The sequence below is a fragment of the Anomaloglossus baeobatrachus genome, chromosome 5 (assembly GCF_048569485.1).
Source record: "Anomaloglossus baeobatrachus isolate aAnoBae1 chromosome 5, aAnoBae1.hap1, whole genome shotgun sequence".
Taxonomy (NCBI): Eukaryota; Metazoa; Chordata; class Amphibia; order Anura; family Aromobatidae; genus Anomaloglossus; species Anomaloglossus baeobatrachus.
The window spans coordinates 58,723,682-58,747,415 of NC_134357.1; the positions used below are offsets into that span (position 1 = coordinate 58,723,682).

Below are 23,734 nucleotides of genomic sequence, written 5' to 3' on the forward strand. Positions count from 1 at the left end.
CCATTATACTAGCAAACACTCAGTGTACCTAGTGGCATCCTATACGTGGCTATTGGACTTTGCTATAGTCCCACTAGTGCCAAGACATTTGCAGAGCGCATCTGCCTGCGTTGCACACTCCAACTAATTATAACGAAGCCATTATACTAGCAAACACTCAGTGTACCTAGTGGCATCCTATACGTGGCTATTGGACTTTGCTATAGTCCCACTAGTGCCAAGACATTTGCAGAGCGCATCTGCCTGCGTTGCACACTCCAACTAATTATAACGAAGCCATTATACTAGCACACACTCAGTGTACCTAGTGGCATCCTATACGTGGCTATTGGACTTTGCTATAGTCCCACTAGTGCCAAGACATTTGCAGAGCGCATCTGCCTGCGTTGCACACTACAACAAATTATAACGAAGCCATTATACTAGCAAACACTCAGTGTACCTAGTGGCATCCTATACGTGGCTATTGGACTTTGCTATAGTCCCACTAGTGCCAAGACATTTGCAGAGCGCATCTGCCTGCGTTGCACACTCCAACTAATTATAACGAAGCCATTATACTAGCACACACTCAGTGTACCTAGTGGCATCCTATACGTGGCTATTGGACTTTGCTATAGTCCCACTAGTGCAAAGACATTAGCAGAGCACATCTGCCTGCATTGCACACTCCAAGTTTTTTAAACTCAGCCATTATACTAGCAAACACACAGTGTACCTAGTGGCATCCTATACGTGGCTATTGGACTTTGCTATAGTCCCACTAGTGCCAAGACATTTGCAGAGCGCATCTGCCTGCGTTGCACACTCCAACTAATTATAACGAAGCCATTATACTAGCACACACTCAGTGTACCTAGTGGCATCCTATACGTGGCTATTGGACTTTGCTATAGTCCCACTAGTGCCAAGACATTTGCAGAGCGCATCTGCCTGCGTTGCACACTCCAACTAATTATAACGAAGCCATTATACTAGCAAACACTCAGTGTACCTAGTGGCATCCTATACGTGGCTATTGGACTTTGCTATAGTCCCACTAGTGCCAAGACATTTGCAGAGCGCATCTGCCTGCGTTGCACACTCCAACTAATTATAACGAAGCCATTATACTAGCACACACTCAGTGTACCTAGTGGCATCCTATACGTGGCTATTGGACTTTGCTATAGTCCCACTAGTGCCAAGACATTTGCAGAGCGCATCTGCCTGCGTTGCACACTACAACAAATTATAACGAAGCCATTATACTAGCAAACACTCAGTGTACCTAGTGGCATCCTATACGTGGCTATTGGACTTTGCTATAGTCCCACTAGTGCCAAGACATTTGCAGAGCGCATCTGCCTGCGTTGCACACTCCAACTAATTATAACGAAGCCATTATACTAGCACACACTCAGTGTACCTAGTGGCATCCTATACGTGGCTATTGGACTTTGCTATAGTCCCACTAGGGCCAAGACATTTGCAGAGCACATCTGCCTGCATTGCACACTCCAAGTTTTTTAAACTCAGCCATTATACTAGCAAACACTCAGTGTACCTAGTGGCATCCTATACGTGGCTATTGGACTTTGCTATAGTCCCACTAGTGCCAAGACATTTGCAGAGCGCATCTGCCTGCGTTGCACACTCCAACAAATTATAACGAAGCCATTATACTAGCAAACACTCAGTGTACCTAGTGGCATCCTATACGTGGCTATTGGACTTTGCTATAGTCCCACTAGTGCCAAGACATTTGCAGAGCGCATCTGCCTGCGTTGCACACTACAACAAATTATAACGAAGCCATTATACTAGCAAACACTCAGTGTACCTAGTGGCATCCTATACGTGGCTATTGGACTTTGCTATAGTCCCACTAGTGCCAAGACATTTGCAGAGCGCATCTGCCTGCGTTGCACACTCCAACTAATTATAACGAAGCCATTATACTAGCAAACACTCAGTGTACCTAGTGGCATCCTATACGTGGCTATTGGACTTTGCTATAGTCCCACTAGTGCCAAGACATTTGCAGAGCGCATCTGCCTGCGTTGCACACTCCAACTAATTATAACGAAGCCATTATACTAGCACACACTCAGTGTACCTAGTGGCATCCTATACGTGGCTATTGGACTTTGCTATAGTCCCACTAGTGCCAAGACATTTGCAGAGCGCATCTGCCTGCGTTGCACACTACAACAAATTATAACGAAGCCATTATACTAGCAAACACTCAGTGTACCTAGTGGCATCCTATACGTGGCTATTGGACTTTGCTATAGTCCCACTAGTGCCAAGACATTTGCAGAGCGCATCTGCCTGCGTTGCACACTCCAACTAATTATAACGAAGCCATTATACTAGCACACACTCAGTGTACCTAGTGGCATCCTATACGTGGCTATTGGACTTTGCTATAGTCCCACTAGGGCCAAGACATTTGCAGAGCACATCTGCCTGCATTGCACACTCCAAGTTTTTTAAACTCAGCCATTATACTAGCAAACACTCAGTGTACCTAGTGGCATCCTATACGTGGCTATTGGACTTTGCTATAGTCCCACTAGTGCAAAGACATTAGCAGAGCACATCTGCCTGCATTGCACACTCCAAGTTTTTTAAACTCAGCCATTATACTAGCAAACACTCAGTGTACCTAGTGGCATCCTATACGTGGCTATTGGACTTTGCTATAGTCCCACTAGTGCCAAGACATTTGCAGAGCGCATCTGCCTGCGTTGCACACTCCAACTAATTATAACGAAGCCATTATACTAGCAAACACTCAGTGTACCTAGTGGCATCCTATACGTGGCTATTGGACTTTGCTATAGTCCCACTAGTGCCAAGACATTTGCAGAGCGCATCTGCCTGCGTTGCACACTCCAACTAATTATAACGAAGCCATTATACTAGCACACACTCAGTGTACCTAGTGGCATCCTATACGTGGCTATTGGACTTTGCTATAGTCCCTCTAGTGCCAAGACATTTGCAGAGCGCATCTGCCTGCGTTGCACACTCCAACTAATTATAACGAAGCCATTATACTAGCACACACTCAGTGTACCTAGTGGCATCCTATACGTGGCTATTGGACTTTGCTATAGTCCCTCTAGTGCCAAGACATTTGCAGAGCGCATCTGCCTGCGTTGCACACTCCAACTAATTATAACGAAGCCATTATACTAGCAAACACTCAGTGTACCTAGTGGCATCCTATACGTGGCTATTGGACTTTGCTATAGTCCCACTAGTGCAAAGACATTAGCAGAGCACATCTGCCTGCATTGCACACTCCAAGTTTTTTAAACTCAGCCATTATACTAGCAAACACACAGTGTACCTAGTGGCATCCTATACGTGGCTATTGGACTTTGCTATAGTCCCACTAGTGCCAAGACATTTGCAGAGCGCATCTGCCTGCGTTGCACACTCCAACTAATTATAACGAAGCCATTATACTAGCAAACACTCAGTGTACCTAGTGGCATCCTATACGTGGCTATTGGACTTTGCTATAGTCCCACTAGTGCCAAGACATTTGCAGAGCACATCTGCCTGCGTTGCACACTCCAACTAATTATAACGAAGCCATTATACTAGCAAACACTCAGTGTACCTAGTGGCATCCTATACGTGGCTATTGGACTTTGCTATAGTCCCACTAGTGCCAAGACATTTGCAGCACGTCTGCCTGCGTTGCACACTCCAACGAATTATAACTAAGTTACATTGTCAGGGATATTTATTCTTTATTATTCTGCTGTTAATAAAGCTAGACCACCACTGCAATCTTCACCACCTCTCAATTTTTACTACCACATTTTCAGTCCACAATCTTGTCGCAATCAACATGAGTGGCAAAATGACAGATGCTGGTGGAAAGGGGAAGAGGCGTGGTGGAAAAGGCAAAAAATGTTTTGTCAGTGGGGAAGGTGGCAAAGCTCCATTATCATCTGCTGAAGATAGACCATCTACTAGCAAAAGTAAGATGTCTACTACTTATTGTGGACAATCCGATGTGCTCCCTTTTTTACGGACACGAACAAGAGGAACAAAGGTAGATGATGGGCAAAAAAGGAAAATGCTTGAATGGATCTCAAGTGGTCCAACAAGTGCCCTCTCAGCCACTTCAAGTACCGCATCCAAAAAACACCATTCCTCTGAGTTGTCATCCCAATCACACTTGATTTCTCCCAGCTCTGAAGTCTCCATCAGCCCTGCACAGTATGGTGGAACTGAGATGGCTGAGTCTGCAGAGCTGTTCAGTCACACTATAGCCTGGGAATCAGAGGTCTGCTCCCAAGCTACAGTGAGTACAGAACAGGAAATGGTCTGCAGTGATGCCCAGAACCTTTGTGACTCAGATTCAGGCCGTGAGGACCAAGTTTCTGAGCATAATGTTGACCCTTTGTCACAAACTGTAACACCTGTGGTTATAGACAATGAGGAACATACTGATGAAGATGAGACGCAGATACCCGATTGGGATGACAACTTAAATATTCGGTCAGGGCAAGAAGAGGCTCGGTCTGAGGGGGAGGGGAGTGCAAACACAACAATTGATGATGACGTTCTAGATCCCACCTACTGTCAACCCCCAGTCAGGCACTCGAGGAGGTCAACAGAGGCGGTGGAGGAGGATGCAACCGACGACGAAGTTACCTTGCGCCTTCCTGGACAGAGTCGGAGCACTGGTAGCACGTCTACAACTGCATCCTCAGCCACCACTCTGCCTATGAGCATTATTCGGGGTGGATCAACAGGTCGCATGGCCTCTAAGCCTTGCCTAGCCTGGGCCTTTTTTCACATCGAAAAAGATCGCCCAACTCATGTGATATGTAACATTTGTCATGATTCTGTTAGTAGAGGTCAAAACCTCAGCAGTTTGACAACTTCTTCCATGAATCGTCACATGAATAAATATCATAAGTCCCGGTGGGAAGCTCACCGTGCTGCAATGCCGGCTAGCGGAGCGAACCATCCACCGCCCGCCCCTTCCAGTGCATCCGCGCGCTCTTCATCTTCTAGGACTGTGGGGACAGCTGTCACACCTGTTTTTCCACGCAAAACTTCCACCACTGTAACCGCAACAGGCAGTTTGCTTGTAAGGTCGTCAGTTGGTTTGGAAGGGGAAACAAGTGAGTGTGTACAGCTCTCTCAGACATCGATAGCACCAACGTTGGATGAAGGCAACATCATGTCTCCGCCTGCACTTTCCTCACAAACCTGCATTTTTCCAGGGACACCCTACTCAACACCGTCTACACACAGCAGCCAGATCTCTGTCCCTCAGATGTGGTCAAATAAAAGGCCACTTCCTCCGACCCATGACAAAGCTAAGAGGTTGACTCTATCCCTCTGTAAGCTGTTGGCTACCGAAATGCTGCCTTTCCGCCTAGTGGACACACAGGATTTTAGAGACCTTATGTCTGTCGCTGTGCCCCAGTACCAGATGCCTAGTCGCCACTACTTCTCTAAGAAAGGTGTGCCCGCGCTACACCAGCATGTCGCACACAACATCACCGCTTCCTTGAGAAACTCTGTGTGTGAACGGGTGCATTTCACCACCGATACTTGGACCAGTAAGCATGGACAGGGACGTTACATGTCGCTGACTGGGCACTGGGTAACTATGGTGATAGATGGTGAAGGGTCTGCTGCACAAGTCTTGCCGTCCCCACGACTTGTGTGTCAATCCTCTGTCTGTCCAAGTTCCGCCACAGCTTCTGCATCCTCCACCTCATCTGGGTCCTCCACCTCCGCCCCAAGCCTGCCTGGTCAGGCCACCAGCGTTCTCACTGCGCAGAAGGAATCACGCACGCCTCATTACTATGCTGGCAGCCGAGCGCAACGGCATCAGGCGGTCTTTAGCTTGACATGTCTTGGTAATAAGAGTCACACAGCTGAGGAGTTGTGGTCAGCTCTGCGGTCCGAGTTTAATAAATGGTTGTCTCCACTCAACCTGCAGCCTGGTAAGGCCGTGTGCGACAATGCTGCAAACCTGGGTGCGGCCCTTCGCCTGGGCAAGGTGACACACGTACCTTGTATGGCTCACGTGTTGAACCTTGTCGTGCAGCAATTTTTAACACACTATCCCGGCCTAGATGGCCTTCTGAACAGGGCACGAAAACTGTCTGCTCACTTCCGGCGTTCAAGCGCCGCAGCTGAGCGACTTGCATCGCTCCAGAAGTCTTTCGGCCTGCCGGTTCATCGCCTGAAATGCGATGTGGCGACACGCTGGAATTCAACTCTACACATGTTACAGCGACTGTGGCAGCACCGCAGAGCCCTGGTGCAATACGTCATGACGTATAGCCTGGGCCAACGAGATGCAGAGGTGGGGCAGATCACCCTGATGGAGTGGTCTCAGATCAAGGACCTATGCACCCTTCTGCACAGTTTCGACATGGCGACGAATATGTTTAGCTCTGACAATGCCATTATCAGCATGACGATTCCAGTCATTTACATGCTGGAGCACACGCTAAACACTATTCGGAGTCAGGGGGTGGGACAACATGAAGGGGAGGAACTACAGGAGGATTCATATGTGCAAGGGACAACAACATCACCAAGATCCAGACGTTCATCATCACCAACGCAGCAGGCATGGGACCATGGGGAACAGGGATCGACAAGGGCGCATAGTAGCAGGCGAAATGTTGAGCAAGGTGCAGGAGAACATGAAGAAATGGAGGACGAACTGTCCATGGACATGGAAGACTCAGCGGATGAGGGAGACCTTGGTCAAATTTCAGTTGAAGGAGGTTGGGGGGAGATGTCAGAGGAAGAAAGAACGGTTAGCACCTCTATGCCACAAACACAGCGTGGACTTGGTCCGCATGGCTGCGCAAGACACATGAGTGCCTTCTTGTTGCACTACCTCCAACATGACAGTCGTATTGTCAAAATTAGAAGTGATGATGACTACTGGATTGCCACACTATTAGATCCCCGGTACAAGTCCAAATTTTGTGACATAATTCCAGCCATAGAAAGGGACGCACGTATGCAGGAGTATCAGCAGAAGCTGTTATTAGATCTTAGCTCGGCTTTTCCACCAAACAACCGTGCAGGTGCAGGGAGGGAATCTCCCAGTTGTAACTTGACAAACATGGGACGGTCTCGTCATCTTCACCAGTCTACCCGTACCAGTAGGACCGTATCTGGTGCCGGTAACAGCAATTTTATGGAATCTTTTCATAATTTTTTTAGACCCTCTTTTGCAAGGCCACCAGAGACAACAAGTCTGACACATACTCAACGGCTGGAGAGGATGATACAGGAGTATCTCCAAATGAACATCGATGCCATGACTGTGCAACTGGAGCCTTGCTCCTTTTGGGCTTCAAACATAGAAAAATGGCCAGAGCTCTCCAGTTACGCCTTGGAGATTTTGTCGTGTCCAGCTGCCAGCGTTGTCTCTGAACGTGTATTCAGTGCTGCTGGGTGTGTGCTGACAGATAAGCGCACGCGTCTGTCCAGTGACAATGTGGACAGACTGACGTTCATCAAAATGAACAAGTCATGGATCCAGAAGGAATTTACTACCCCTGTGTCATCCTGGGGAGAGTAAATGCTTGTGGATTTGGAATGTGCTTGATGCAAATCAAAACATCCTGTTTGCAACTAGGGCCCAAGTGCTGCCACTGATGGGGTGGGTGTCTGTGTGGCCCAATTTTTGGAAAAAAGGGAGACTCCGCTTGGAGTAACCCTTGCTTGCTGTGTTTTTAAAAGAAGCCAAGATGAACAGAGCTGGGATCAGGAAAGACTTTGCTACCTACCCCGGTGTCATCCTGGGGACGGATAAGAATGGCGTATTTTTGAATGTGCTTGATGCAAATCAAAACATCCTGTTTGCAACTAGGGCCCAAGTGCTGCCACTGATGGGGTGGGTGTCTGTGTGGCCCAATTTTTGGAAAAAAGGGAGACTCCGCTTGGAGTAACCCTTGCTTGCTGTGTTTTTAAAAGAAGCCAAGATGAACAGAGCTGGGATCAGGAAAGACTTTGCTACCTACCCCGGTGTCATCCTGGGGACGGATAAGAATGGCGTATTTTTGAATGTGCTTGATGCAAATCAAAACATCCTGTTTGCAACTAGGGCCCAAGTGCTGCCACTGATGGGGTGGGTGTCTGTGTGGCCCAATTTTTGGAAAAAAGGGAGACTCCGCTTGGAGTAACCCTTGCTTGCTGTGTTTTTAAAAGAAGCCAAGATGAACAGAGCTGGGATCAGGAAAGACTTTGCTACCTACCCCGGTGTCATCCTGGGGACGGATAAGAATGGCGTATTTTTGAATGTGCTTGATGCAAATCTAGCTGTGAAGTGTACAACTGGGGCACAACTGCTGCCACTGAAGGGGTGGGTGTGTGTGGGCCCAATTTTTGGAAAAAAGGGAGACTCCGCTTGGAGTAACCCTTGCTTGCTGTGTTTTTAAAAGAAGCCAAGATGAACAGAGCTGGGATCAGGAAAGACTTTGCTACCTACCCCGGTGTCATCCTGGGGACGGATAAGAATGGCGTATTTTTGAATGTGCTTGATGCAAATCAAAACATCCTGTTTGCAACTAGGGCCCAAGTGCTGCCACTGATGGGGTGGGTGTCTGTGTGGCCCAATTTTTGGAAAAAAAGGGAGACTCCGCTTGGAGTAACCCTTGCTTACATTGTTTTTAAAAGAAGCCAAGATGAACAAGTCATGGATCAGCAAAGACTTTATCTACGTACCCCGGTGTCATCCTGGGGACGGATAAGAATGGCGTATTTTTGAATGTGCTTGATGCAAATCAAAACATCCTGTTTGCAACTAGGGCCCAAGTGCTGCCACTGATGGGGTGGGTGTCTGTGTGGCCCAATTTTTGGAAAAAAGGGAGACTCCGCTTGGAGTAACCCTTGCTTGCTGTGTTTTTAAAAGAAGCCAAGATGAACAGAGCTGGGATCAGGAAAGACTTTGCTACCTACCCCGGTGTCATCCTGGGGACGGATAAGAATGGCGTATTTTTGAATGTGCTTGATGCAAATCTAGCTGTGAAGTGTACAACTGGGGCACAACTGCTGCCACTGAAGGGGTGGGTGTGTGTGGGCCCAATTTTTGGAAAAAAGGGAGACTCCGCTTGGAGTAACCCTTGCTTGCTGTGTTTTTAAAAGAAGCCAAGATGAACAGAGCTGGGATCAGGAAAGACTTTGCTACCTACCCCGGTGTCATCCTGGGGACGGATAAGAATGGCGTATTTTTGAATGTGCTTGATGCAAATCAAAACATCCTGTTTGCAACTAGGGCCCAAGTGCTGCCACTGATGGGGTGGGTGTCTGTGTGGCCCAATTTTTGGAAAAAAAGGGAGACTCCGCTTGGAGTAACCCTTGCTTACATTGTTTTTAAAAGAAGCCAAGATGAACAAGTCATGGATCAGCAAAGACTTTATCTACGTACCCCGGTGTCATCCTGGGGACGGATAAGAATGGCGTATTTTTGAATGTGCTTGATGCAAATCAAAACATCCTGTTTGCAACTAGGGCCCAAGTGCTGCCACTGATGGGGTGGGTGTCTGTGTGGCCCAATTTTTGGAAAAAAGGGAGACTCCGCTTGGAGTAACCCTTGCTTGCTGTGTTTTTAAAAGAAGCCAAGATGAACAGAGCTGGGATCAGGAAAGACTTTGCTACCTACCCCGGTGTCATCCTGGGGACGGATAAGAATGGCGTATTTTTGAATGTGCTTGATGCAAATCTAGCTGTGAAGTGTACAACTGGGGCACAACTGCTGCCACTGAAGGGGTGGGTGTGTGTGGGCCCAATTTTTGGAAAAAAGGGAGACTCCGCTTGGAGTAACCCTTGCTTGCTGTGTTTTTAAAAGAAGCCAAGATGAACAGAGCTGGGATCAGGAAAGACTTTGCTACCTACCCCGGTGTCATCCTGGGGACGGATAAGAATGGCGTATTTTTGAATGTGCTTGATGCAAATCAAAACATCCTGTTTGCAACTAGGGCCCAAGTGCTGCCACTGATGGGGTGGGTGTCTGTGTGGCCCAATTTTTGGAAAAAAAGGGAGACTCCGCTTGGAGTAACCCTTGCTTACATTGTTTTTAAAAGAAGCCAAGATGAACAAGTCATGGATCAGCAAAGACTTTATCTACGTACCCCGGTGTCATCCTGGGGACGGATAAGAATGGCGTATTTTTGAATGTGCTTGATGCAAATCAAAACATCCTGTTTGCAACTAGGGCCCAAGTGCTGCCACTGATGGGGTGGGTGTCTGTGTGGCCCAATTTTTGGAAAAAAGGGAGACTCCGCTTGGAGTAACCCTTGCTTGCTGTGTTTTTAAAAGAAGCCAAGATGAACAGAGCTGGGATCAGGAAAGACTTTGCTACCTACCCCGGTGTCATCCTGGGGACGGATAAGAATGGCGTATTTTTGAATGTGCTTGATGCAAATGTAGCTGTGAAGTGTACAACTGGGGCACAAGTGCTGCCACTGAAGGGGTGGGTGTGTGTGTGGCCCAATTTTTGGAAAAAAGGGAGACTCCGCTTGGAGTCACCTTGCGGTGTTTTACATGATTTTAGAAGGGCGTGCCATGCCTATATCTGTGTGTCCTCCTCTTTTTCCTTGTCCAGCTGTTTTGTTTTCGCATGAGTATATGTCCTTGTCACTTTCCAATGTGTTTGAGTTGTTTGTCACCTTTAGGACACCTTTGAGGGTGTTTTCTAGGTGTTTTTCTGTGTTTGTGATTGCCTGCCATTGTTTCCTATGCAGTTCGAGTTCGGTTCGTCGAACGTTCGACGAACCGAACTCGAACGGGAGGTCCGTTCGGCGAACCAACCTCGAGCCGAACCGCGACCGGTTCGCTCATCTCTACTAATGAGCACACAGCTACTCAACACCTGAGCCTGCCTGCGTAAGTCAGAAGCACTAGAGAAAGCATAGTGAGGAGTGTCAGAGTCTTTGGTCTGAACAGTGTCTGATGCCGTCATGTCACTGGGCGAGTTTAGAGCCAAACACCATGAGATAGGGTCCCAGTGCTTGAATCGGGGTCTCTATCCCTGTTTTATGAGAGGCTTAGTTTAAGAAGCAAAAATCTTGTGATAGATTCTCATAAGGTGTAGAGAACTTTGTCATGGACCATGCAGGTCCGAAACATGTTGCCCATGTGGCCCATAAAAAAACACATGTAAGCAGCCCCATAGATTATAATGGGTATATGTAGTATTAGTGAAAAGAAAACGGATACAACATGTATGTGCAATATGGCGGTCTGAATGAGGTCTAACTGTTTGACCGTGGCAGACCATCACTGAACGGGCTGCAGCCTGCCCATGCGATATAGTCATGATGTGATAGTCCAGAGCAGTGGCGGAGAAGCATCCCTGGATGAAGGGACAATGAGTCACCCCTGAGTATATCAGGTCTGTAATTATTCTATCCAGGATAACCCTTTTGAACAGTTATTCATAAAAAAAATCAAGTTATTTGCTATTTTTTGAGAATAACCCTTTAATAAAAATAGCAAACAAAGGGAAAACCAGAATCTTTACTTTGCTACTGACCTCAGTGGCAGTAGAGCTTTGGATGTTGTACAATATTTGCTCCGTGGTAGCAATCGCTTGCTCGGCCATAACGTATGCATCCAGATAGTATCCGTGTTTCCGTTTCGAGTCTTCTACACTGCCGGCCAGGACCCTGACAAGGAAGAATGGAAAGAAAAGTGAGAAAGGCGAAAAGAATAAGGAAGACAAAATAAAAGAACCAGAAGTAATGAATGTATGAGGGCGATAAATAAAACATTTCCAGGATTGCGGCATCTCCGACATATGTATAAACCTTCCACATCTCGGTCATTAGATTTATTGAACTAGTCAGGAAAATGCAGCTCTCCCTACGATTGTACCTAGAAGAATAGTGCTGGTAATGAAACAACATGTAATAACATTATTAATACTAGTTCTAATAAAAACTAATGGAGAATGACCTCACAGGACAGGTCAATGACACGACGAGATAAAATAAGACTGGTGGCTGCTTCTATAGAGGGTGAATTGAGCGGTAAAGACCATGTGTGGCCACCACTCCAGACACTATAGGGACTGGTAGGGTCAGAGTAGCTTTGCTCTGCATCTGCCCAGCAGGGGCGCCGACTCACTCAATGCCGCAGCTGGATTGCACCCTGTCGTGCCTCCCCATCATCCTACACGTGTGTCTTTCCTGCCTTCTGCTCCCAGGGCTTGTGTATGCCACATAGGTTCCCTGGGAGCGCGCTTAGGACGCGTGCATGCTCTCTCTTAAGGGGCCAGTGCACCTATTCCTGTAAGTGCCTCTCAGCATATGGCTGACAAGCACAAGGTGCTTAAGGAATCCTCCCACTAGGGGAGGTGCCTGGGCAATATGGTAAGTTAGTTAGTTAATGCCCATCTAACTAGATAGCTCTCAGATCCCTTTTGTCCATTACCTTCACCAGTGCCCACTAACCTGTACCTTCTCCGTGTACCTGTCATGCCCTCTGTACCCGCCTGCATAAGCCATCCTGTCTGCACTTGTCAGCACTAGAGCCTCTGCCTGCCCATACCTGAGCACACTCCTGTCCTGGGGGTCAGCTGCCACTGTCCCGGACACTGCCCTGGAAGTGGCACCTGGCATCTTCTCGGTAAGTGCTTAGTCAAGCCCCTCCCACGTCAGGGTAAGCTCAGGTCACCCCTGTAGTCCAGTGGATTCACTCCCGCTCGCTGCCTCATCACCAGTGTATCAGTCATATAGAAGAGGTCCTGCACATGCACTACTGCCTCATTCACACATGGCACTTGGGCCCCCGTTGTCGTGTTATTGGGGGGCCCGGTCAGTCTTACTCCATCACACATTTATAACTTATCCTATGGACTGGTGATAAATGTACTCAGTAGATGACCCCTTTACCCTTCCCTGGATTACCTGTTTTAATTAATATGCCCATCCAATAATGAGATAATGATCCCAGGACATATTTTCTTACAACTTTTTGCATCTTTCCTCTAGGAAATGTATTTGATGATTTGGCAGCCGAATGTTACTACGACCCTCATTAGTCTGATTGCCAGCAATGATTGTCCCACTGCGTAGTGGACATGCCCTATTAAAAAGGTGGACACCTAGTTTTGAATGTTTTTATATAGTTCCAGGAGGAATAACAGAGGAGTATATAAATGCAGAGTTCAGAGAAAGGATTATCCAGCTTTGTTAATGGTATTTGTATATGAGCATTAGTATTTCTTACTACTGCTTCGTAACGCATCAAATAATGGTCAATCTCATAAAACTTTATTTTTCAAAGAGGTTCTGTGGCAGCTGTTGATTATGGGATACTGTAGCTTCTAATACGCAGCACAACTGTTGCGATGCTGTCATAACCAACCCGCTGCTCTATGGCTTCCCTTCCACCACTCTTGCACCCCTCCAATCTATCCTAATCTCTGCGGCCTGCCTAATCCATCTCTCCCCTCGCTATTCCCCAGCCTCTCCTCTCTGCCAATCCCTTCACTGGCTTCCCATCGTCCAGACTCCAGTTCAAAACACTAACCATGACATACAAAGCCATCCACAACCTGTCTCCTCCTTACATCTGTGACCTAGTCTCCCGGTACCTACCTGCACGTAACCTTCGATCCTCACAAGATCTCCTTCTCTACTTCTCTCTTACCTCATATTCCCACAATCATGGAAAAGATTTCTTCCGTGCCTCCCCCATACTCTGGAACGCTCTACCTCAGCACTGGATTACAGACAGACCATTATTTACATGGACGGGTCAGAATCTGTATGGGGCTTTATCCAACCAAACACATTAGCTTACAGATAGCTGAATGATTGTTAAACAGGTTTTCCATGAATGTAATAAAATGCCTCCTCCATCAAGTAATACAAATGGAAGCATGTCCTAGTAATTTGTCTGCAGTCTGAAGAAACACAGCTACCAAGATCTGTGTCTCAACTGACAGAGGAGATGTATGGTTAGCACAAGTAATTCTGTAAGCCAAGGAGAAGGGCTGTGACATGAGAAGAAACAAATCTTCTTCTTGGCTGATTGACTGCACACAAAGGACTGAGGTTGGAAAAAAATCCTTTGTTCTCAGTCAGAGCCAAAAGAAAAGATTTATTTACCCCTGCCGATCAGGCGACTGAATTTCAACCACTGGATCCTTATTTTTTCTAGCACAAACTGTGGGAAAAATTCAGGAGATCGCCATACACATCGTATAGTGCAGCCAAAACCGGTTAGTGCGAATGACTTAATGTAATGTAAATGGGGGTCTTAATGTAACGCTGTACAAAGGGCTAATAAGACTTAGTACAGCGTATTCCCAAATAGGTGGCAGCAGAGTAGTGAAGACAAAGCGACACTGCAACAGAAAGGCAGCTGAAGTACAGCAGAGTAACTTCAGCAGGCAGTTAACAGGTGAACCACCAGGGGGTAATAGAGTAGTCAAACAGTCAGGGTCTAAAGCCAGGAAAGTTAAGTCACTGCAAAGGGAGGATCAAAATCAAGTCAGAAAACAGAACCGAGTCGGAAGTCGGGAGATCAGGTATGCAGAGGGAAACACAAACAACAGACAGGAGAGGGAAGTCAGGGACTGAGATAGTTGGACGAACGGGGGAGGGTACAGGTTAGGACACATTAGTAGGGAGGCAGAACAGATCGGGAACACTTACCAGAACCAGTATACACGCTGCAAGGCTGAAATATCACTGGCACTGAGCCATAGGTAGAGAGGCAATATAGAGTGTCCTGGGATCCAGAATGAGGCAAAGGAAGTTAACTCCTGACATGATCAGGCTAGAGCTTGGTGTAACCACAGCAGGAGAAAGCCGGCCTGGATCATGACAGTCCCACTTTGCCTTTATGTCACTACCATTCCATTCTGCTGGCACTAATAGCCCTTGTACAGTCATGCAATTATGTTGTCACGGGGTTGAGATGACTGGACAGGGACACCTAGGCTGGCCCTCAGACTAGGGACCCTGCACTGTCTCTTAGCTCAGAGGTACGCTGGATGGTAGCGAAGTCTGAGTCACCAGCGTGATCCTAACTCCTGGACAGTGTATGATATTGCAGGTTAGGCCCAAGTAAGTGACAACATTCCTGAAGTTTTTTTGTGGGAAAAGAAGCACATAACTGAGACCAGAAAAAAAAGAACATGATGGTTGATGAATTATTGTTGTCCCTTATTAATGCTCTACTAATCGTGGTACCACTAATTGTATAAGAATAACAAGTATTTTTTTACTCTGGCTTAATGGGTGCAGTAATGGTATAGCACCATGCTATACTGGCGCCGTTTAGATACAATACCTGAGAATATTGGCATGTTCCATCATAAATTCAGCCCTGTACTCCTTGTGCCCATGGCGGAGGAGATCGGCTTCAGTTTGACTCATCTTGTCACACATATCCAGCAGCGACACAATTACCTGCGATGGTTCAACACCTTTATACATCAAATCCTGGGCATTTTTTAAGAGAATTGCAAATTTCCTAAAAATAAAAAAAAGATTTCCAAGATTTCACTAGACATAAAGAAAACAAAAACCAATTTTTCACAAAATAGTTTTTTCATTATTTTACTTATTTTTCTATTGTCAAAAGACATAGAAATAAAACTATCCTTACAAAAAAATAAAATTATTACAAGTCAGATGAAGTCATAAAATGGGCATTAGCAATGTAAAAAAAGTGAAAAACTGAGCCCTATAGACTTACTAGAAATAGGCCCGATGCTATAACATCAGGAGTGCGGTGAAATGAACATCTGTCTATGCTTAGTGGTGAGACAGGAGCAGTGGACATGTGTCACACTGTTTGCACTTTCCAATATATCTGTTGTATGTCATCCTTCGGCATTTGTGTATTGTATGTGTTGTGTCATTTGACCTCTTTCACCCCTGTGGACTGTCTCTTCCTTGTTGTGTGCTGTATATTGGTATCTGGTGTTGTGTTTCTTGAGCTGTGTTCACTATGTGGTATCTCTCCTGTGTGCTATGTGTGTGTTTACACTATATGGTCTCGCATAAGCTGTTAGGACTATAAATGGATGTCTCGTCAGTGCCGCCATGTCTCGTCTCTCGCTGCAACATCACTCAAAGCATGGCGATGTTAGGCAAGGGCGGACATACCCGGCCACACCTCCTTACTGCTCCGTGACATCGCAAATGTTTAATTTAAAACACCAAAACCTCATTATACCTGGATAAGATTTGTGTAGCACAATGTTAGACTGGGAACAAAATTGTGCTTAATCAGCCCACAATTTGGGTTCCACCTGCACTATTGTCCCTGGTTACCATGGCTATGATGTGGGCGCGAACTGCGGCTGCGCAACTGACTGTGCCGCAGTGCATTGTGGGATACAGTTACATCCGCAACTGGCAATTATGTATGTAGATTTTTCGTTACAAACATCATTGAGATGGGATTAAAGAAGCTTCCGGGTCTAAAAAAAAGGTAAATGGGATGGAAAAATTAGGAAAGAAAGCAAAAAATTTGGAAACCGGAGAAAGAAGCAATCCAGTAGAAATGGAAATCTACTGAAGGAAATTAAACTCTCATGTGGCATGTAGCTGCTTCATATTCTGGCAGAAAAAGAAGCAATTGTTATATTTAGAGAGTATGCTAAGAGTCATGTGGACGGAGCTAGAGCAGTAAAGAGTCACCGTGTGCTTCTTTCTGCTTTATTAACCTTCTCTGCGCTTGATGATTGACAAGTGGCTGTCTTTTTGCAAGGGTTTAGCTCCTCAATTGTCAAGGCTGTAGCTCTAAATCAGTGTGTCCATAACTGATTTTTGGCATTTGCGCCACCTTTTCTAATATCCTGCACAAGGAAGGTGTCAATAAAGGAGAAATGAGTGTGAAAAAAAGATAGGACTCCGTGACTCTTCACCGCTGCAGCACTGCCCCCGTGACTTTATATATATATATATACAGTGCCTACAAGTAGTATTCAACCCCCTGCATATTTATCAGGTTTACACATTCGGAATTAACTTGGCATTGTGACATTTGGACTGTAGATCAGCCTGGAAGTGTGAAATGCACTGCAGCAAAAAAGAGAATTTTGTTACTTACCGTAAATTCTTTTTCTTATAGTTCCGTATTGGGAGACCCAGACCATGGGTGTTTAGCTTCTGCCTCCGGAGGACACACAAAGTACTACACTTAAAAGTGTAGCTCCTCCCTCTGAGCTTATACACCCCCTGGTAGCCAGTCCTAGCCAGTTTAGTGCAAAAGCTGAAGGAGAATAGCCACCCACAAGTAGAACCGAGTAAGAACCGGAACAACCGGAGACTCTGTCCACGACAACAGCCGGTGATAACACACGGAACAAGAAAATTGCCAACAGACAACAGGGAGGGTGCTGGGTCTCCCAATACGGAACTATAAGAAAAAGAATTTACGGTAAGTAACAAAATTCTCTTTTTCTTTATCGTTCCTTTGGGAGACCCAGACCATGGGACGTTCCAAAGCTGTCCCTGGGTGGGAATAAACAGAAAAAAACTAAGAAGTAGGCGGAGCCTAACTTCACAAGTGGGCGACAGCCGCCTGAAGGATGCGTCTGCCCAAGCTCGCATCTGCCGAAGCATGAGCATGCACTTGGTAGTGCTTCGAAAAGGTATGCAGGCTAGTCCAAGTGGCAACAACCTAAAGATTAGAATCACCAGATCCATATTAAGCTTTTAGCATAATTTAATGACTATGGTCCCCAAAAGACTACTACAACCTTACAACTGACTCATAGTTACATAAAATGAGAATACTTTCCAAGTGGATTCAATATATTATTTTATTATAATTATTTTTTATATATATTTTTTTGGGATACACACAGTGCAGAAAGTGCAATATAAAACCAAGATTACGTTTAAAGTGACAAAACAAGGGACAATGCGACCTAAGATCACGCACGGCAATTGTACAAACAATTATATATCAATGTATATGTTAGAAATTTGTTCAGCATCCAGGGAGCACCCTAAATATATATGTGTATATAACAATATTTTTAAAAGTCAAACATAGGATAAAGTGCTTTACTATAGTGCTTATTAATCGATCCCATATGATATCATATTGCACATTAGTCATATTGCACATATCCCAGCAAACCTTTACAAATAATGCGTTGGGTAAAGTGCTTCATTATAGTGCTATTTTTGTTTACATATTGCACATACCCCAACCATTAAAGTTCACAGTTTATACTGAAGACATAAACACATAGGATGGCTAGTTAGTAAAAACTCGGTGCTCAAACCAAATGCAGAGATGTATGGTAGCTCCTAGTGGTGGATTGGATAAAAAGATTTGCAGCCTCTGTGGGCAGCGATGGTAAGCCCGAAATTCAGGAGAACCAACCACCACTATATACAATAATAGGAACCATCTCCCAGGATAACTACCCAATATTACCGTGCCCGGTCTCAGGTCACACTGCCCCACACCCCAACGCGTTTCGCCGGAGCTTCGTCCGGAGGTGCAGGGACAGTGTGACCGGCTCCATAAATACCTTACAAGTAATGTGCTTCCATGAATGGTGGCGCGCGTAATCCAGCCACTTCCGCATTCACCGCCGCAGCCGGCGTCCCGGAAGTCAGCACCACGCTTCGGTGGTGAGGTGAATGCGGGTGCACGGGTCTCGGCCCCCACAGAATGTCGTGAGCTACAGGTTAAATTCAAAAATTACCTTTTTAAACGTATGAAAACCTGGTGGAACAAAGCGGCCCTTGAGCAGTACTTAAGTAAAGAGATCATTCCGAGAGGGCTGCGTGTTCAAATTTTTCCGTCCTTTGCCGTGGAAGATGACAACTTTAGGATAAGGTGGGAGGATGCATGCAAGCTGTGCTCACGTACTATGATTGAGCTACTTATAGGAGCAGATAAGAGACGTTTGGAAGAACTTGAAAAAGAAATAGAAATTGTGGATACTGAATTGAAGCAGAAATTGAGCAAAGAAGCATGGTGCACATTTGAAAAAGATCTGGCCATTGAACTTGATCAGTGGGAAACAGATATTAAACAAAAGAAGACAAATAAGTACCAACGTGATCTAACGGATTATCAGAATGGCACAGTGTTCAGATGGTACCATGAAAAACGTAACTTTGCTAGATCTATATCTAAATCCACGTTACCATCTACTTCTGGATCCATGTCCTCTAATGAAGGGAATATGGCTCCTAGAGTAGGAGAGAGGAAAAATGAGGATTACTCCATGAGAGGAGGGATGACAACTCGGAGCTCTGCTAAGAGACGACAAAAACAAAACAACTGGAGAAGAGTGGAGTACCAACAAAAAGATAGATTAAAGGTAATTAATCTAAGTGATAAAGTGTTAACGCCTGAACAAACGCAGGTGTTGGAGATGGGGTTGTCCTTTGCTCCTGTGGCGAATTTTGATCTTTTCACTGGAATTAAGGATATGCAACTCTTCGGTAGAAAATTAATGTTTAAAAAACATTTTGCTAGGAAAAATACGGACATGTTGTCTGACTTTTCAAAGGAAGAACAGGAGGCTATAGAGATCTTAGAATCCTTATTAGCGGAACAGGAACCCGATCAGATGGAGAAATTCCCCTCATTTATCAAGAAGAGATCAACTGTTTTTCCTCCCTTGTCCGCTTGTCCAGTAATTGATACGTTCGTCAAGACGGTAGTCCAAGAATTCAGGGGACTGCCGTCGAGACGTTCACATGATAACTTGAATAAAAGTCAAAGAATTGCATTAAACGAACTGAAGCAAATGAAGGACATAGTTATCAAACAGGCGGACAAGGGGGGCAACATAGTTATCTGGTCGATTGTGGCCTATGAAAAAGAGGCTCTTAAACAGTTGAACGATAGAGCATGTTACAGTAGGTTGGATGGAAACCCCACCCATAGGTTTCAAAAGGAACTGCAAGAAATTATACAAACAGCTGTAAACAATAATGTTATCCCAAAATCCATAGCAGAGGGCCTAGTGTCAGAGTTGCCGGTTATTCCAACAATTTACTTCCTCCCGAAGATCCACAAGGATCCTCTACAACCGCCCGGCAGGCCGATAGTGTCTGGCAATAATAGCTTGTGCGAGCCGATCTGTCGGTTTCTAGATTATTATCTCAAGCCCTTTGTCAGCACATTGCCATCGTATATCCGGGATTCCACTGAATTCCTTAATAGGATATATGATATTAGGTTGAATGAGGATATGCTGATGGTAACAGCTGACATACAATCCTTGTATACTTCGATAGCACATGAAGCGGGCATCTCAGCGGTGGAATCTTACTTGAGATCCTCAAATATGGACAACCAAATGGTGGATCTCCTATTACAATTACTCAGATTTATTTTAACACATAATTATTTTTTGTTTAAAGACCGCTTCTACCTCCAGGAGAGGGGTACAGCAATGGGGGCGTCCTGTGCGCCCTCTTTTGCAAACCTCTTCCTGGGATGGTGGGAGCGGTCTATTCAATTTCCTTTTGAATCACGTGGTACAGTTCATCTATGGTTGAGATTCATAGATGATGTATTTTTTATATGGGAAGGGGAGGTCCACCATTTGGAGGAGTTCATGAATTAGTTAAATGATAATGAAAATAACATCAGACTTACTTATCTTTATAGTAAAAAGAGCATCGATTATCTGGATGTCAAGGTTATCAGAGAGGACGATGGAAGTTTAAGAACAGACATTCACCGGAAAGAAACTGCTGTTAATGCACTGTTGAGTGCGAAATCTTCTCACCCGGCACAAACAATAAAGGCGATTCCCACAGGTCAGTTTTTGCGGGCCAAACGCATATGTTCCACTAATGAACTCTTTGAGGCACAAGCATCTGATTTAAAAAAACGTTTCCATTCTCGCAAATACAGAACAAAAACAATAGAGGACGGATATTCAAGGGCACAAGGGAGCACGAGAGAGGAACTCCTGAAATCCAAACAGAAGAAAACAATTGACAACAAGGTGAGATTTATAACCCCCTACCACGCACAGTGGCGGGAAATGACATCCATCTTGGAGAAATATTGGCCCATATTGTTGTCAGATGGGGTTCTGGCCTCGGTACTGCCCCCTAGACCAGCCATCACACCTAAACGCTCCAAAACAATTAGGGATCTTATTGTAAGGAGCCACTACACACCACCTCCCCAAAAACATTTTCTGGGGGTTGATAGAGGCCCCAGGTGGGGTTGTTATCCGTGTGGTGATTGTAGTGCTTGTACACAGGTGGAGAGGGCCTTTGAATTCTATGACTCCTCGAGAAAGAATACGTATAAAATACTACATTATATAAACTGTAGATCTACGGGTGTAGTATATTGGGCAGTTTGCCCGTGTGGCTTGATATATGTTGGCCTAACGTCCAGGGAATTTAAGACTAGGATACTAGAGCACATTCGCGATATAAAGAATGCTGCCAAGGCGAAAAAGGATGAGGAAATTGATTTATTAAAAAACATTCCGAAGCATTTCAAAGAAAAACATAATTGCAATTGGAGAATGCTGAGATTTAGGGGAATTGATAAGGTCCACCTAGGTGCAAGAGAGGGTGATCTGAAAAATAGTTTAGCTCAAAAGGAAATTCGTTGGATCACCACTCTTGATACTACAAAACCAAAGGGACTTAATGATATGGTGAGCTTCAAGCCGTTTTTGAAATATAAGTAGCTCACGGCATTTTTGTGTGTGGTAGTGATGTGTATCTTGCACACCTTGCCCTGAGTTTTTAATCTTTAATTTTAATTTGTTTTATTATTTTTTGTTTTTTTAGAAACCGTATCAACTGGCTCCTGTGTTGCAATAATCTGAAACTGTTTCCTTGGATGCAATTTGAAGGGCTATGAGAACAAGTTTTCGCTTAAGAACGATATGAATAGGATTTTTATATGAATATGGATATCGTTACCTTATATGCATTCCTTGAGAGACATTATGTATGTGTGATGACAAGTGTCTTATAAGCATTTGCCCTTCAACTTGCCTATATCTGACATGGAGCGTGATCCCCTATACTTTATATGGGCACACATATTCTTTACCACGATTCTCATATGTATGTTTAGTTATTGTTAAAGACTGAGGATCAAACTCTTATGTGGCATTCAGATATGACTGTTATAGCCATATATGAGTAATATTGGAGAATTATTGTATGATCCTATAATGTCAATGAAATTTAAGTGTTTGCCCTTAAATTTGCCCATACCTATTATGGTGGGTGATCCCTCGTGCTCTATATGCGCGCGCGCGACCCAGATCACTTCCTCCTTCTATGCTGTGCCTGGCGTCCAATGGGATGTTGACCCTGCGCACATGCGTGGTGCTGACTTCCGGGACGCCGGCTGCGGCGGTGAATGCGGAAGTGGCTGGATTACGCGCGCCACCATTCATGGAAGCACATTACTTGTAAGGTATTTATGGAGCCGGTCACACTGTCCCTGCACCTCCGGACGAAGCTCCGGCGAAACGCGTTGGGGTGTGGGGCAGTGTGACCTGAGACCGGGCACGGTAATATTGGGTAGTTATCCTGGGAGATGGTTCCTATTATTGTATATAGTGGTGGTTGGTTCTCCTGAATTTCGGGCTTACCATCGCTGCCCACAGAGGCTGCAAATCTTTTTATCCAATCCACCACTAGGAGCTACCATACATCTCTGCATTTGGTTTGAGCACCGAGTTTTTACTAACTAGCCATCCTATGTGTTTATGTCTTCAGTATAAACTGTGAACTTTAATGGTTGGGGTATGTGCAATATGTAAACAAAAATAGCACTATAATGAAGCACTTTACCCAACGCATTATTTGTAAAGGTTTGCTGGGATATGTGCAATATGACTAATGTGCAATATGATATCATATGGGATCGATTAATAAGCACTATAGTAAAGCACTTTATCCTATGTTTGACTTTTAAAAATATTGTTATATACACATATATATTTAGGGTGCTCCCTGGATGCTGAACAAATTTCTAACATATACATTGATATATAATTGTTTGTACAATTGCCGTGCGTGATCTTAGGTCGCATTGTCCCTTGTTTTGTCACTTTAAACGTAATCTTGGTTTTATATTGCACTTTCTGCACTGTGTGTATCCCAAAAAAATATATATAAAAAATAATTATAATAAAATAATATATTGAATCCACTTGGAAAGTATTCTCATTTTAGTCCAAGTGGCAGCCTGACAGACTTGTTGAGCCGTAGCCTGGTGCCTAAAAGCCCAAGAGGCACCAACAGCTCTGGTCGAGTGTGCTTTGATCCCCGGTGGGGGAGGCACCTGAGTACTCTGGTAGGCGTCCGAAATGGTCGATCTAATCCAACGGGCCAAGGTCGGCTTAGAAGCAGAGAGACCCTTGCGCCGCCCTGTGGTTAGCACAAAAAAAGAGGTGCACCGCCTAAGCGCAGCGGTGTGAGACACATAAATCCGGAGAGCACGCACCAGATCTAGAGTATGCAGCACTTTCTCAAAGCGATGAACAGGGGCCGGACAGAAGGAAGGCAAGGAAATATCCTGGTTAAGGTGGAAGGGAGAGACCACCTTAGGAAGAAAGTCCGGGGTCGGACGGAGAACTACCTTGTCTTGGTGAAAAACCAAAAAAGGTGACTCCGAGGAGAGCGCAGCCAAATCAGAGACTCTCCTGAGAGAAGTTATGGCAACTAGAAAGGCCATCTTTTGAGAAAGACGATACAAAGAAACCTCCCTAAGGGGCTCGAAAGGGGGTTTCTGCAATACCGTG

At 45.2% G+C, this 23,734-nt stretch overlaps 1 protein-coding gene and 1 long non-coding RNA gene across 3 annotated transcripts in view; one reads left to right on the forward strand and one right to left on the reverse strand.

Moving 5' to 3' along the window:
• The window catches only part of CFAP46 (cilia and flagella associated protein 46), a 370,852-nt gene that overhangs the window by 103,959 nt on the left and 243,159 nt on the right, over positions 1-23,734 (reverse strand). For both annotated transcript variants that reach the window (XM_075348545.1, XM_075348544.1), the window contains exons 39-40: positions 15,301-15,483; positions 11,531-11,663 (exon numbers count right to left, since the gene is read on the reverse strand). In XM_075348545.1, coding sequence (XP_075204660.1) covers positions 11,531-11,663; positions 15,301-15,483 — 316 coding nt within the window. The remainder of the gene's footprint in view (positions 1-11,530; positions 11,664-15,300; positions 15,484-23,734) is intronic.
• LOC142310821 (uncharacterized) lies at positions 20,616-22,729 on the forward strand. The gene is made up of 3 exons (XR_012754216.1): positions 20,616-20,762; positions 20,860-20,953; positions 21,762-22,729. It is a non-coding gene; the product is annotated as an uncharacterized LOC142310821 (long non-coding RNA).